This window comes from Myotis yumanensis, unplaced genomic scaffold (assembly GCF_028538775.1).
Source record: "Myotis yumanensis isolate MYYU_CA2020_CCGP unplaced genomic scaffold, mMyoYum1.0.hap1 SCAF_22, whole genome shotgun sequence".
NCBI classification, from domain to species: domain Eukaryota; kingdom Metazoa; phylum Chordata; class Mammalia; order Chiroptera; family Vespertilionidae; genus Myotis; species Myotis yumanensis.
In genome coordinates, this window is record NW_027223773.1 from 6,407,808 (window position 1) to 6,424,281 (window position 16,474).

Here is a 16,474-nt window from a genome sequence, read left to right on the forward strand (position 1 = left end):
GCAAATGAGCCTGCTGTGTTTGCTCAAACATTTAATCATTCACCCCTAAGGCTTTGGCAGGGCCAGGCCACAGGATTTCTGGGGCCTTGTGTGGCCCGAGGGCCGGACGTTCCCCACCCCAGCTCCAGGGCCTTGGGGCGGAGGCGAACACCTCTCTATGGAGTGTCACTGGGGGGCTGTGGCTCCGCGCTGGCGTGGGGTCTGGCCATCGAGGGCTTGGTCAGGCCTGGCTCCCCAGCCTGCCTCCCGAGGGGGGTCAGCAAGGAGGTTCCAGGCACCCTTGGGCGAGTCCCCCAGGGCCCGGCGTGGAATCAGCAACGTGCAGAGAAGGGGATGCAGGTGGCCCCGTGATCAAGGGGTTTCATTCATCTTTCATTTGAGCACAACGCCCCTCGCTCACACCCTGCCTGCTGGCTCTTGGGCAGACACGGCTATCATTTCCCGATGCAGCATCTAATGCAGTGGTTCTCAACCTTCTGGCCCTTTAAATACAGTTCCTCATGTGCTGACCCCCAACCATAAAATGATTTTCGTTGCTACTTCATCACTGTCATGTTGCTACTGTGATGAATCGTCATGTAAATATCTGATCTGCAGGATGGTCTTAGGCGACCCCTGTGAAAGGCTCGTTCGACCGCCCAAAGGGGTCGCGACCCACAGGTTGAGAACCGCTGATCTAATGTGAACGTACTCAAGCATCCTCCCTCAGGACGCTTAACGGGGATGTTCTTCTGAACCACGGCAGGGCCTTCCCTGCCATCGGCACGCAGCTCCCCAGAGGGAGCGTGGAGGACCAGCACCCGGTGCCGTGAACTTGGAACCCAGAGAGACCAGTGGGCCCGGACGTGTTCAGCCCGGAACTCTCTCTGGGCGGCCTGGGCCCCTGCTCGGGAGTCACAGGCTGGCGGACACGCAAAGGGCTGCTGGTGAGGGACGTGGCTTGGGTCTCGGGGTGCCTTCCGCCTTCACTTTTGCTGGACCTGAAACACGTGTCTGTGTGTATGTCCCTGCTCCCTGACAGGGCAAAGCTCCCAGCACCCCTCCCTCCCTTAACCCTCCCTCCCCAGCTCCCCAGGCCGCATGGATGACCTTTACTTTCACTTTCCACAATAGCACCAGAGCATTTCCTTCCAGGAAGGGAGGGCACCTGGGATGTGAGGTTTAAAAATACAACCTCCATTTGCAACAGCATGGACGGGCCTGGAGAGCATTGTGCTCAGCGAAATAAGCCAGTCAGAGAAAGATAAATGTCACAGGATCTCACTCATTTGTGGGATATAATGATCAACATAAACTGATGAACAGAAACAGATCCAGAGACAGAGAAGCATCCATCAGACCGTCAAACCTCAGAGGGAAGGCAGGGAGGGTGGGGGTAACGGGGAGAGATCAACCAAAGGACTTGTATGCGTGCATATAGGCCTAACCGATGGACGCAGACACCAGGGGGTGAGGGCATGAGTGGGGGTGGGGGGGCAATAAGGACACATATGTAATACCTTAATCAATAAAGAATAAAAATTTTTTTAAAGAGGTACTACCTACCTATCTGGGTGCTTTTAGAGAACCCATTGGTTTTTAAGATTAAAATAATTAAATGAGTGAATGAATGAATGAATGAATAAATAGTAAAAATACAAGCTCCCTCCTGTCCCCAGGGAGGAAAGAAGTGGTCAGACTCTGGGGTCACTTGGATGTTGCCAACAGCTGTCCATGCAGCCCTGGAGCCACCGGGGTGGGGTCAGCTGTGCGCTGAGCCCCTGTCTCAGGCTGGGGGCGGGGGGGGGGGGCGGGGAGGGGGAGACCATGCCCATAACCCCAGGCCGCACCTGCCCCAGCACCTGCGCTGACTTAAGGAGCCACCCACGGACAATATGGTCGCCCAGGATCTGACCCTGGGTGCTCCGTCTGGGCCCTTCTCTGTGGCTCTTGCCAAGCAGACAGAACAGCTTGGGGTGGGAGGAAACTTGACCAGCTCTGCCCAGAGCAAGGAGCCCATCAGGCCGGCCCAGGACCCCGAGCTCCAGGCAGCCCGGCCAGGCCTCGAGGCGCTCCCCACTGGCACCTTCTCTCTAGTCCCCATTCCCCAGCCCCGGAGCCTGGAGGAGGCCTTGACCATCGTCTACTCTCCTGGCCCTGGCTCCCCACACCCCTAACCCAGCTCGGCCCTCTCAGCCCTGGGGCTGCTGACACCTTCGGGCCCAGCAGCGCACAAGCGAGAGCGTCTGGTTGCCGACCACGTGCGTGAAGGGATGACGCTGTGAGCATCAGTGAATGAACGTCAAGTGCGCAAACACAGGGTCCTTCCTGTGCCCCCACTTCAGACAGACACAAGCACCCAAATTCAGGCGGAGGCCGGCCCAGGGAGAAAGACCTGGAAGGCCAAGGCCGGCCACAGCTGCGCCCCCTCTCCTCCTGCTAATCCTCCATCACAACAGAGTGAAACCTGAGTGAGTGTGAGCGCCGGGTTCCAGCTGTTTCTCATGTCAAACCCCCTCCCTCCCCCACCCCCCCAACCCTGAGAAACCGCTGCCCGGCGATGGCCCAACCCCTGCAAAATGAGGGGGCACCCCAGGCTCGGGGTGCACTTGTGGGAATCGGGCCTAGTTTCTAGCTCGGCAGCCGAGAGGCTCTGGGTCAGCGCCCATGGCTGCCTCTCTCCCAATTGCCCCCAGGGGACCCCCTCCCTGCCCTTGTGGTCTCCCGGGGTCCCTGGGATGCAGACCAGGCCAGCTCTGGGCCTGGGCAGTGGCCTTGCATCTCTCCCCTCGGGGTCCTGGGAGCCGAGGGGAACCCGGGCCTCACAGACTTGGCCTCGACCTCGGTACTAACTTGCAGGGGACACCTGAGTCCCACCAGGCCTGCAGGCCACCCTTCCCCCAGGAATCCCTGCTTTCCCTGGGCCCCCTGACCCCAGCCCCGCACCCAGGAGTCAGGGGAGCTCCGAGAGATGGGGCCCCTGCCACCTCCCACCCCTGGCTCCTTCCCCACAGCAGGGAACAGTTGTGCTTGGCCACGAAGTACCCCGATATCCAGTTTCCAGGAAAGGGGGACTGCATTATGTGAGCCTGAAACACGCCGGGGGTAAGAGGATCAGAGAAAACCGAGAGCCTGTCATTCCTCGAGAAGAGCTTGGCGCACAAACCAGCGGCCTCCGGGGGTGTCCCCGGGGAGGGGGCGGTGCTGGGCTAAACAGGCACCCCCACCTCAAAGCGATTCTCTCCCAGGGAACCAGAGCGGGGACCCAGAGAGGGGATGGGTGGTCGCTGGACTTCCCGAGCTCCGTTCCCATCGCCTGGGCCCACACGACCCCAGGAACTGCTTCAGCGACGCAATGGCCCTTCTGAGGCCCCGACTTTACCGAGATCCCCTCGCCGAACGCTGGGGCCCACCCGGCCCCCTGAAGTCCTCAGGATCTCATAGGCCCCCTTGATCCACCATGACGGGCGCCGGCTCCCAACCTCCCGGAAGAGGAGGCCCCAGCCAGGACATTTCCCAGCCCGAGACTCAGTTCACCTGCTAAGCCAGCACTTTCTCTTGAAAACCTCAGCAGTTCAGAACTCAATGATGTTGGGGGACAAACCGAGGGAGTGTTTACTTCGAGGCCACGGGGGCTGCTGGGGGGCAGGTCTGCGATCCCAGCGGAGACAGGAGGGGAGGCAGTTAATTTGCAGGCCCCGGGGTCTCGCACGGACTAGCTCACTGGGCCGGGAGCAAGGGGCTGAGGGAGGCAGACAGGAGCTGGCCCTGCTGGACCCCAGTATGTGCCACCGATCCTCACGCACAGGGAGCACAGGCCATCCACCCAGTGGCCACTGTGTCCGCTCAGGCCCTGTCCTCCAGGTCCCTGCTGCCTGGGGGCAGGCGTAGCTCCTGAATGACCAGGGTGAACAGCCTGGGCCGCCTCCTAGGCGAGGTCCCCAGGGCCCTGTGTTCGGCATGAGGGGTGCGCACTGGTGTCCCAGACAGCCCAGCAGGAAGCTGCCTTCACCCCACAGCCCAGCCAGAGACGCAAAGGGACCAACCAGCCTCAGGTCCCCTGGAGAGGGCGGGGCTGGGTTTGAGTCCCTCCCAGGGCTCCCAGGACCTTAAGTTCCCTCTGCCTGGCCTGGAGGGGCATCCGGGCGCCCACCCCCGGCCTGGCGTGTCCTGGCCGTCGGGTCACAGGACAAAGCCCGCCGCCCGCCCTTCCGTGTGGGTCTGGAATAGATGCTGAGCGGGGACCATCTCCCCGATCAATGTCAGGATGTCCCTTCCTCCCAGTTATAAAGAAAGACCTCACTCGGGAATTTCCAGCGCCCGACAACCTCCTGTTTACTCCCGCCACCTGCCCCAGCCGACGAGGGGGGCGTCGGTCCTCCCCCCGCACCCAGCCTGCTTCCTGCCGACCCCGGCAGCCACGTCCAGGCTGGGCTTTTGCCCAGGGGGTGAGGGTGGACGCCACCGGCCTTCAGCCTGGGAGTGAGCAGGACGGAGGGATCCCAGGCGAAAGACCAGCGGGTAGGGTGGCGAGAAGGCCGGGCCCGCCCGCGGTGGGCAGCCCCTTGCCCCGGGAAAGCCTCTGAAACCACACAGACGGCCATGCCGCTGTCCGCAGAAGGCAGCCCTTCTTCCCATCCGTGGGCCCCAGCCTCTGCGTTTGATGGGGACCCAAACAAGAAACTGACCGACCCGCTGGCCACCCAGCCAGGTGCCCCAGGCAGACCTGCCGGCCAGGTGCTGGCTCACGGCCTACCCTCCAACCCCCCCTCTACTGGACGCAGCAGAGGCCAACCCCACCGACCCCAGCGGGGCACTGCAGAGTTTGCCACCAACAGCCAGCCTCCTGCAGCAGCAGACACCGGCCCCCATCACAAACTCATGTCACCGAGCCAGGCCGCACGCCCCCGTGGGCCTCCAAGACCTACCTCACCCTCTTCCTCCGACCTTGTCCCTCGGAGCCTCGCCTGCTCACTCCGTTTCCCACTGGACGGTCAAACGCTCCCACTCGGCATTCCATCCTTGGCGTCTCCAAACCTATGCTTGCAGGACAAACAACGCCGCCTCCCAATATAACAGGTCCTGAGCATCATTAATCCACAAACTAATCTCACCTGGGAGCGTGGGCCCAGCCCCACCCACGCGCAGCCCCAGCCTCCCGGCAGGCGGGCCAGCAGGTGTGAACCTAACTCAGGTTTTTTTCCCTTAAGATCCGACTCCCCTGGCCTCTCCTGGGCGAGTCAGACTTCCAAATCCCCCCGCCCCATCAGTAAGGGGGACGAAGAGCCCAGGACCAGCCCCACAGGCTGTGAACTCCAGCTGAACCCGAGTCTCCGTGATGTGATTCCCCAGCGCCTGTGGCCATGTGGCCGGATGAGTGTTTCCCGATTCTCCTCCTCAGTGTGCACGTCCATAAACTAGGGATGATATTGCTGACTTCTTCCCTAAGGTTGTTAAGGGATCCCCTGGCTCATAAATGAAAAGGGGCTAATTACATGGATCACAGTAAACACTTGGGGTGCCTCCTACCTTTCCTGCTTGTTTCCCATGCGTCTTGATGACAGCACACACCTCAATTACAGGCCGCACTTCGATTCCAGCATGGAGGCTGACCTGTGTCACTTAATGATTTTCTTATCTTAATGTTTAAAGCAAATAAAGTTAAAATCACATCGAATAAAAAGCACATAAGTAATGGGAAATTACTCCTTCATTAGTCATTAGGATCTACACCTGGACGGCAGGCAAATCAAGGGAGATTCAGCCCTGGTCCGCAGAGGGAGCCTCTGCTGAAAGTTTTGTGCGACTCGTTCTAAACATTTTCTTGGCAACACTTCCCCCCACTTCCTTCTGCGCCCTGGGTATCTTTCCACGCAGCTAAGAAACGCCTGCATCACTTTTATGTAGTTTTATTTAATGGGGGTCTATTGGTGGACATTACATTTGTTTTAAATTCTCATCACGAACACCCCCCCACACACACACCCCACATATATTTGGCACACGCATGCTGTCATCGCTAGAGGAAAGAGCCTTAAAAATGGAACTCCTGTGTCACACACTATACACATTCACAATGGTTGTCAGGAGCTGACGTTCCAAAATAGTGTGTTGATTTTCACTCATCCAAACCGCCTCTCTCCCCCACGTTCTCTCCGACGTTGGGCGCCATCCATCTTTAAGATTCTGGCCAATCCGATGGCTTAAGTCAGTCATCTAGCAAACAGAGGGCCCATTTGGAAGCTTCCGCCGGTGACGTGCCTGTTTCCATGGTCTGCCCGCTTTTCCACTGGGTTTCCTTTTCTTTCAGTCCTGGGTGAGAGAGATATTGATCCTTTGTTACAGGTGTTGTGACAGTATTTTTTCTTCCAGGCAACATTCTATTTTATTTATTTTATTTTTAGAGAGAGAAGAAGGAAGAGAGAGAGGGAGAGAAATATCAATGAGAGAAACATCCAACGCCCGCCTCCTGCACGCCCCCTACTGGGGATCGAGCCCACAACCCGGGCATGTGCCCTTGACCGGAATCGAACCCGGGACCCTTCAGTCCACAGGCCGGCGCTCTGTCCACTGAGCCAAACCGGCGAGGGCTCAGGGTTCTTTTCAGATCCTTTTCAGAATAGGGTGAAAATTCAAGTTGGGATCTTACTCAACGACCCAAGATTGTTTAGCATCTACCTCTTCCCACCTGACCTATCCCACTAATCACACACACTATTCAGAAAATGGAAGGTGAAGAGATCAGACTGTAGAGAAGGACAGACACTGGTGAACTTCAACCTGAGTGAGGATGTCGCCAGAGATTTGCTGGTTTCCCAAAGCCTTCTCAGATCTTTGCACGGAAAGAAATTTTGCTGGAGGGAGGGTAAGCCTGCGGCTAGAGGCCGGAGTGCTGAGGACCGGAAGTGTCCCTGCAGACCCGGGAGCTTCCGCGGCCGAACAATGGCCCTCGTGGGAGTGAAGAGAGTCCAACAAAGATCACAGCTAAGTCTGTTTAAAAATAGATGCTATTTTATTATTCTCAGCTAGTCCCTAAACATCTGGTAGAGATTTGCTTCGAGAGCGTCAGTCCTACTGGACCATTCTTTATCAGTGAGATTTGTTAAGGGTCATATGATGCTGCCAAAAATACTGCACTAACGCCGTGTTGTAAACTCTGGAGGTTTGATCTCTTAGGCAGGCAAATAGCCTCTTCGTAATCTCGTTTGGGTTATTGATTTACTTAGCAAATCCTTTCTCCTTTAAATAGTGGAAATTGGAAGTCCAGATCGCTGACCAGAAAGGTCCAATTAGTGAATAGAGGTTGAGCAAATTTTCCCGATTGTCACTTTGTCTCAAGTTAAAACCAGCTCATTTATAAGAATCTTACTAGTTAAAACGACATCAACAACAACAAACCTCGTACTGAAAATAACCTGCCCTTCATTTCTTAGGAAGATGTAGTTACAGTACAGAGAGTTATGTAAAAAAATACGATTATAAATGTCGAAGTTTGGCTATTCCGGTTGGTTTGAGTATGTGAGATGTAACTCGACTCGCTGTGATAGTCAGGGTCGGGGATATCACAGAGTCATGAATAATAAGCAGCAAGTCAAGAAATGGATCGAATTTTAGGAGCCCGGGGAGGACGGGGGAGGTGCTGACTGGCTTTTCCAATGTTGGCTTAAACCCCCTCAGAGGAAGATGTATGCTCTACAGAGATGCTCTTAACAACCTGGCCGCTGACTTTTAAAAAAATACATATTTTTTGTTGATTTCAGAGAGGAAGGGAGAGGGAGAGAGAGAAACATCAATGATGGGAGAGAATCATTAATCGGCTGCCTCCTGCACACCCCCTACTGGGGATGGAGCCTGCAACCCGGGCATGTGCCCTTGACCGGGAATAGAGCCATGATCTCCAGGTTCATAGGTCAACGCTCAACCACTGAGCCATGCTGGTCGGGGTGACTTATCTTCTTATTCAAGATTAAAATTCTACAGGCCTCAAGACACTCTTGAAGAATGTCCATTCTAGGAGGGGCCCTTTTTTGAACAGACTGCTGGAGGCAGAACATCATTGCTTTCTTCCCCTCGACTCCCTGCAATTAGAACAGCGCTCACACCCCACTCTCAGGAAGGCCTGCTGAGTTAGCAAGCTGTGACCTAGCTGGCCGGCGTGTGGTCACGTTCATGCTGCAACCGACGGCTCAGGAAAGTCCATGGAAACGGTGTTGATCTGGTCACTTGGCGAGTTGTTCTTGGGTGTGCACACTGGTTTCTGAAGCTCATGAGAAGAGACACGCAAAAAATCCACCAAAAAAAAAAAAAAAAAATCCAAAATCAGGGCAGTTAAAACACTGTCAACAGCAAAAGGTACAAGATTCTACTAGTCAACTACAGATATTCATGCCTTATCTCTTTTTCTATCTATTTAATGCAAAGATATAAAACCTCTGAGTGTATAAAAATCAAACATTAATGAAAGTGGCCGTTTTAACAACAAAAAAACCCATCATGGATTACATAGATTAGTGTAGCAACTGGAGATAAACTAAATGCCAGCAAGCATTTTGGAAAAATCCTCTGCTGTGAAGAATATTTGAACATGATAGTTACCTATGCATTAAAAAAAACAAAAAACGTACCTCATAATTTCAACAGATTTCTACTCTCGTGGCTATGTCTGAATCCAGTGAGAAGCAATCTCAGTTGGGTCTTTGAGTTTTTTTAACCCAGGCTTCATTTTTTTTCTTCTCACATGACCCTTCTCTTTTAAGAGAAAAGACAGCTGCTTTCAAAGCCATTGTTTCCTCATGTTTCCGTCAGAAACGGTCCTAACGGCTGGTGGAAAGGCGGTTTCCATGTGAACCAACGTGAATCAGGAACATTTAACGGTCCGTGAGACCCCATTTGTAAAACGACTCTTCCTATTACCCGTGACACAAAGTTTCAAAAGTTAGGATGATTGAGGCGGGGGCATCTATTCTTGCAATGACATTTAATATCAGAGCAGCTCGGCATAACTTTAAAGAATATTGTCTTAGGGGGGTGTGCATTTCACAGCAATTACCTGTAAGAGGAAGCCACGAAGCTTCTTTCAAACAATACAGCTCTTCTCTGTGATGAGCTTCGCGCCCTGGGCCCACCCCACTTCCCAGTCAGCCGGGGCTTAAAAGGTGACCTTGCAGGGAAGTCAGGAACCGACTGTGGTCACGGGGACCCCAATCTCAAAGGCATGTCCTCGGAACAGCCTGCAATTCCTTCACTAAGCAAATACCCTCCAGTTACAAATATTTCACAGTGAAAGGGCCCTTTTCTCTTATCACTTAATCTATTATCTGCTTTGCAATTCTCTAGGACATTACAGAGTTAGAAATAGTGATATTGTGCTGCCCAGTGATAAGGGATTAACGTCCCTGAAGTATTCAAGCAAACCTGGAAAGCCACCTAGTACTGTGGTTTGGTGGCGGTGGCTTGGAGTCAGGACACCATGAGATCCCTTCCTACTCTTTTTTGAAAGCCCTGAATAAGAGGCAGATGTAATATAGAAAACCATTCCTAGAAAATAACAAATATAACTTTGGGGGTTTGGGGGACATGGTATTTAGAAATATTTCTACCAGTTTTCTTCAGAAGGGGCAGGATGCCGACAGTTCCACTTCCTGAATTCCAGCAAAAGGAGCTCTACCAAAACCCACATTCGTGGCGTGTGCAAATGTCCTAACTACTGACAACCACGGCACCAGAAGCAGCTAGAAGCAGCTATCAGGCAAACGGGGTTTCCAGGAGAACGGAAACTTCTAGGTAACTCACACTCCGCTCTCTGACTCGCTGCTGGGAGAGACCATTGTTTTTCGAACTGGATTTAGATGTAAGACAACTGGACTTTTTGAAAGTATAAAACAGATCCACCACCACTTCTTAGATATGGGTCCGACCGTTCACACGGAATACCAAAGTCTCCCGTGATTTTTAACAAAGTGAAACCTCCTTCCTGCGCATTTGGGCTCCTTTTCTAACCTTCTGGGTTTCATCTCCCCTTCAAAGGAACAATCGAGGCGCCGGTTCGGAATTTAGAATTTAATACTGCATTTATTAAAGTGTTTTTATTAACAGACTTTCACCAGAAAGTTCCGCGTGTGCTAAGACGGCAGGCACGGCGGCCTCGAAGGCGGGCATCCGGCAGTGGGCACCGCACCGCGCCCGCGCCATCCTGCCGCAGCCCTGGGGGCGGTTCGGGCAGGACCCGCACCCGGCCTCCCCCACGAAATGGTTCAATAGAAATTTTGGTTCGTTCGGATGCAAACGTTCTGAGTTCACGGGGACGTCGGTCTGTGACGGGCAGGGCTCAGCCCCCCTTTCCGCCCTGTCGGGCTGCCCCGCGGACCCGGAGTCCTGGTCCTCAGCCCCTGCCCCGCCCGCCACGGTCCCCGTGTCTCTGTGCGGACCGGGTCCCCTTTGGCTATTCTCAGGATCACCTGCTCTTTGCGAGGACCCTGAGCTCCTGCAGACAAGGGCTGACGGCTCGGCCACCTGCGGGCGTGGCTCCTCGAGGCCCTGCAGGCTGTGTCCGCTGCCCCTGCCCGCTGGGTCCTGGGCCTGCAGGTGCTGCCCGGGGTGCAGGAAGCAGCTCCGTGACAGAGGGCTCTGCGCTGCTGGGGGGTGCGCTCTGCCCTGCAGGCAGGGGCAGTGGTGGACGTGCGGGACGGGGGGCACGCAGCCCTCTGGGGCTCGGTGCGCCACAGGCAGGGGTGCCACGCCGTTCTGCACGTGCATGAAGCCGCCGGCAGCGCGGGCACACTGGTGGCACAAGCAGTCGCCCATCTGGTGGCAGGAGTGTGGGCCGTACTGCACGTGTCTGTAGGCAGCTGGGCAGCCGCATCTCTGACTCAGAGAGAAGAAGTGGCGCACAGCGCGCTGGTCCAGCGCCGGCTGCAACAAGGCAGAGCTCGGCTCGCCCCGGGCGCTCTGGCCGAGCTCGCCGTTGTAAGCCGCGGGCACGGGCATCCCCGCACTCTTGGCCGGGCCGCTCAGACACTCGGAGCAGACGTGGGTCTCTTCGTAGGCGGCCTTCTCAGAGGCGGGGCGGCTGGGGGACGCCAGAGGCTCCAATTCGTAGAACTCATGCTCCGCATCCGAATTCTGGCCCCGGAGACCCGCGTGATAAGCATTCTCGCTGTGCGTTTTGCTGGGTCCCTTGTCCCGAGGACTCGCGGGCGAGGGGTGGGCGAAGGCGCTGCACTGGAGCTTCCTGGGCAGAGGGATCTGCCCGCAGGCGCCCTGCGGCCCGAGGCACCGGCACAGGCACTGGAAGAAGAAGGTGGCGAAGGCCCAGCTGATGCACATGATGAGCATCATGAAGGTGCCCAGCTGGGTGTAGGCCAGGACGGTGGACGGCATCATCATGGCCCCGGCCACGAAGGTGGTCAGGGCGGCCATGGCGATGGCGGAGCCCATGCGGCTCAGGGAGAAGACCACCTTCCCCTCCCGGTCGGCGTCCGGGGCCAGGCGGTACGCCACCCCGTAGTGGACGGCGAAGTCCACCGACAGGCCCACCGCCACCGAGATGGTGACAGACTCCAACACGTTCAGCTCCCAGCCCAGCAGGACGAGAGAGCCGACCGTCACAAATATGGTCCCCGCGATGGAGACGATGGCGTAGAGGCTGATGATCACGTTCCAGGTGGTGAGCAGCATCACGCTGAAGGCCACGGCCACGGACAGCCCCATGGCGACCAGCGTGCCGTCCGAGAGGCTGTCCTGCAGGTCGTAGAACTCCAGGTTGCTGACGAACCAGCCGTTGCCCAGGCCCTCGGGGGCCGAGCTCAGCTCGCGGGAGATCCACGCGTCCACCTCCCGGTAGAACTGGTGCATCTTCTCGTAGGCCAGCGTGAAGAGGTAGGTGCTCGGGAACTCCAAGACCACGGCCCGGATGGTGTCGTTGATGTCGAAGCGGGGCCCCGGGGTCTTGCTGTCCAGGTGGTACCCCGTGCTGCGCTCCAGCTCCATGATGGCCCTCTTGATGCACAGCTCGAAGACCTCCTGCTTGTAGGGGAAGCTCCAGCGGCTGCAGCAGGGGTACAGGGCCGGCTCGTCGCAGTCCTGGTTCTCCATCCAGCGCTTGAAGGTCTCGATGAAGCAGCTGGTGAAGTCCTGCTCGTCCGTCTGGTAGAAGAAGGTCTGGTTTCGCAGCTTCTGGCAGAAGTGCAGAATCCAGACCTGGGACGCGGGGCTGGCGATGTTGAAGCTGCTGTCCAAGGTCAGCTTGCCCTTGCTCTTGGGGTTCAGCGGGTTGCCGTTGTCCTCGGGGGACACCCCCCAGATCACCGTGATGGGCATGTGCAGCTCCTCGCCGTGGTGGACGCGCTCGAACATGAAGAGCTTCTTGTACTCGGCGTCGTAGCGCTCGAAGGGGTGAGACGACCGGAACACCTGGAACTCAGACAGCTCCAAGGAGGGCAGCTTCATCTTGGGGTTCACGCACACGATGTAGGCGCCCCCCACGGTCAGGGCGAGGAACCAGAAGAGCCAGAGGTAGCGGAACTTGATGACGATGCAGGGCAACACCTTCTCGAAGAAAATGCGCGAGGCCTCGGAGACGGCAAACAGGGCCTTGTGGCCCGCCCGGCAGGCGGCCGCCCAGCAGCTCTTGTGGGGGTACACCTGCGGCTGGGGCTTCCGGAAGCAGGTGAATATGTTGAGCAGGTACCGCTCGTGCAGCACGACCACGGCGGGCAGCCACGTGACCATCAGCAGGTAGTTGACCAGGATGGCGGTGCCCGCGTACACCCCGAAGCAGCGGATGGCCGTGATGTTGCTCACGTAGTTGGCGTAGAAGGCGGCGGCTGTGGTGAAGCTGGTGACGAACATGGACAGGGCGGCGTGCTGCAGGGTGACGCCCACCGTCTCCGCGGTGTCGGCCTGGGGCTTGTCGAACTTGGTGTAGTTCCAGACGTCGCACAGGACGAAGGCGTCGTCGGCCCCGATCCCCACCAGGATGATGAGCGCCGTGAGGTTCATGAAGGGGAAGAACTCGAAGTTGAACACCACGCGGTAGAGGAAGTAGGAGACGATCAGGGAGCTGATGATGGCGAACATGGTCATGAGCGTGATGAACACGGACCGGGTGTAGACGCACATGACGAGCAGGACGATGACGATGGCGATGGCGGGGTACACGGTGTCCATCAGCAGGTAGTCCTGGAACAGGCTGTGCTTGATCCCAAACTCGATGCCGGTGACGATGGTGACGCCGTCGGACGCGTTCCAGCGCTCGAAGTTGTCCAGGTAGATGCCCATCATGCTCTCCCCCTTCTCGGTGGGCGAGAAGAGCATGCTGTACTTGAGGGCGGGCGCGGGGTGGTCGGCCGCCCTCGGGGCCAGGAAGTCCTTGTCCACCAGGTAGTGCAGGATCTGGTAGACGGCGTTGTACTTGGTGCACTTGCGGGGCACGTGGGCGCACTTGAGCTGGTCCTTCCTCCGGGCCGCCGCGTCCCAGCAGTCGGGCTCCAGCGTGCCGTTCTGGTAGTGCTTGGCGCAGGCGCGCAGCAGCTTCAGTGTGTGGGTCACGTCCCGCTCCACGATCTTCTGGCAGGACGACCGGTTGTTCAGGATGGCGATGTAGTTGCCCAGCGTCCAGCTGGGGCAGCAGGAGGCGGCCGTGGTCCTCTGGCAGAGGTCGCTGAACTGGGGGTGCGCCCTGATCTGCAGAGAGAGACACACGGAGGACGGCGTTTAAAACAGGGTCGCTCACCGGGGCGGCGTGGATCAGTGGTTGAGCATCGACCTAGGAACCAGGAGGTCACGGTTCGATTCCCGGTCAGGGCACATGCCCGGATTGTGGGCACAAACCCCAGTGTGGAGCATGCAGGAGGCAGCCGATCTATGATTCTCTCTCGTCATTGATATTTCTCTCTCTCTCTCTCTCTCTCTCTCTCTCTCTCTCTCCCTTCCTCTCTGAAATCAATACAAATATTTTTAAAAACCAAACAATAGAAAAACAAAATAAGAGAAAAGTGAGGGTCTCCTGCATCCTGGACACTTTGACCTCTCTCTCATCGATGTTTCTCTCTCTCCCTCCCTCTCCCTTCCTCTCTGAAATCAATAAAAACGTATTTTAAGTAAGTAAATTAATAAAGAGGGTTGCTCAGAGGTCTGGGTTAAGGTGGCCTCGAGGGCCAGGGAGTTACAGAAGGTAAATAGCCATCCTTGGTGTGTGAATGCCCAGTGTGCATTCCCCTCAGAGCCCTGCTGTGGCAAAGTCCTCGCTAGGCTACTTAACTCTGAACAACAAAGTACTGCTTGGGGATGACAGGCAAGTGTGAAACAACTTCAGCTAGTGCTGGTGTGGTTTCAAAGAGGGGAGGAAATTAACACGCCTTCCGTAAACAAGCCTTTTCAAAGTGCCTCTGAAAAGCAATAACGTGGACAGGCTGTGAGGCTTGGGTCTGCATACCTACCGGATCAGTTAAGAGGACAACGGGCCAATTGATTCATGAAACCAATCTGTGGCTTTGCCCAAAATCTCTGGTTATCAGTATGAAACGTTGGGTGATGAAGGTATAGTGGCTCAATCAACCCAGTTGGAAGCATCACGACATCTCCTAGAAAACTGTCAGCGAATCAGAAAGCAATTGGCTGGTGTGGCTCAGTTGGTTGGGCCTCACCCTGTGCACCTAAAGGTTGCCGGTTCAACTCCAGGTCGGGACACATTCCCCAAGCTGGTAGGGAGCTGGTAGGGGGCGTGCAGGAGGCAGCTAATCATGGTTTGTGCTCACATCGATGTTTCTCTCCCTCTCCCTTTCTCTCTCTCTAAGAATCAATTAAAAACCTCTTCAAAACAATTTTTTTAAAAAGTGATTGTTGATACCAGAAGCGCTGACAAAGATGCATGAAAGCCCAAAAATAAAACTGTTTCCTGAAATATGTACATTCACAGGGGTGGGCACAAGTAGGTTTATAGTTGTACAAAGAAATAATACAATAATCATACAGGAATAGAAACTCTGTTATGTGTACTCACAACTGTGAACCTACTTGTGCCCACCCTGGGATATATCTGATTGTAAATGAATATGTACAGTTAATACCATAAATAAGAAGGAGTTTAATGATTTCCTCCGCATCCTTTAAAGTTTACTCAAAGTGGCCGAACCCCTTGAGGAGAACTTCCTCTCTCGGCAAACGGCTCCGCTGCCTGGTACTAGCAGGTGTGACGACCTGGGTTCACGGGGACAGTACCTCCCATGGGCCGCTCTTCCCGGAGAAGGACTTTCTGCTGACGGCTGTTCTTGTTATAGAAAATGGGAAAGTTGTCCCAATGCCAAGCCTGGCCTTGCTGATTCATGCGGAAGCCAGTGCCAGTTCACGGCCTTCGGAACAGCCCCTCCTGGGAGCCCGTGCAGACTCCTCTCGGAAGCACCAGAGCTAGAGACGACGCACTACTCACGGCCCCTCGTCTCACTTGCCAAAGGCTGTTCAGGGAGGAAACGCCAAAGTTCAAGAAGGGTGTGAGTGCCCGGCCGGCGTGGCTCAGTGATTAAGCGTTGACCTAGGAACCAGGAGGTCACGGTTCGATTCCCGGTCAGGGCACATGCCCAGGTTACGGGCTTGATCCCCAGTAGGGGGCGTGCAGGAGGCAGCTGATCCATGATTCTCTCTCATCATGGATGTTTCTCTCTCTCCCTCTGCCTTTCTCTCTGAAATCAATAAAAACATATTTTTTTAAAAAAGAGGGGTGTGAATATTTTTTACTAAACCCACCTTGATCTTTATTAAAGTGGGCTTTATCCATCATGCACGAAATACCTTCTCCAAGTGGAGGACATGTTGGCACAATCACCTCTTTAGAACTGAGACTTACCAAAGAACCAAGTCACTCAGAACCTAAGCCCTGGCCGTCAAGCTACGGAGTCAAGCCTTTTGGGAGTCAAAAGTTTTATGTGAATTTTCGACAGCACAGGGGGTTGGCCCTCCAAACCGCCATGCCGTTCAAGGTCAACTGTACTTTATTGGGACTCAGAGAAAATAAATTGGCCATGTACTGGGAACTGCTGAAGCTGGGAGACTTGCACATGAGAAATTATTCTGTTATTCTACTTCTGCATCGGTTTGAAAATTTCCATAATAAAAAGTTGTTGTTTTTAAAGATATTCTGTCGGGGGGGTTTAAAAAAAAAAAAAGAAAAAAGAGCCAAAAAGGCTATCATTCAAGTGTACTAAATCAATGTTTATTGTAACAAAGCCCTCATTTTCAAGTTCACTTCCAAAGAGTGAGAATTACTTGACATTTCACGAAATAGGGTAATTTTTATTTAGCTGCTACCAGGTGAAGACAGTCACATAGACTGTCAGGGGGAGCAGATGCCTAGTGGACACCAGGGAACTCTGGGAGAGCACCCTTCAGTCTTCAAGGTGGATACCAGTTCCCTCCCTGCAGAGAGAGAACCCGCAGGCCCCTGCACTCAGCCTGGGGAGCGGAGAGGCAAAGCAACCCCAGTGCCTAACAGTTTTCAGGT

General features: G+C 55.2%; 1 protein-coding gene across 4 annotated transcripts in view; it reads right to left on the minus strand.

The window, feature by feature from the left end:
- Window positions 1-10,030: 10,030 nt before the first annotated feature.
- The window catches only part of DISP1 (dispatched RND transporter family member 1), a 114,573-nt gene continuing 108,129 nt past the window's right edge, over window positions 10,031-16,474 (minus strand). For all 4 annotated transcript variants that reach the window (XM_070401033.1, XM_070401034.1, XM_070401035.1 and 1 more), the window contains one exon: window positions 10,031-13,662. In XM_070401033.1, coding sequence (XP_070257134.1) covers window positions 10,054-13,662 — 3,609 coding nt within the window. In that variant the 3' untranslated portion in view covers window positions 10,031-10,053. The remainder of the gene's footprint in view (window positions 13,663-16,474) is intronic.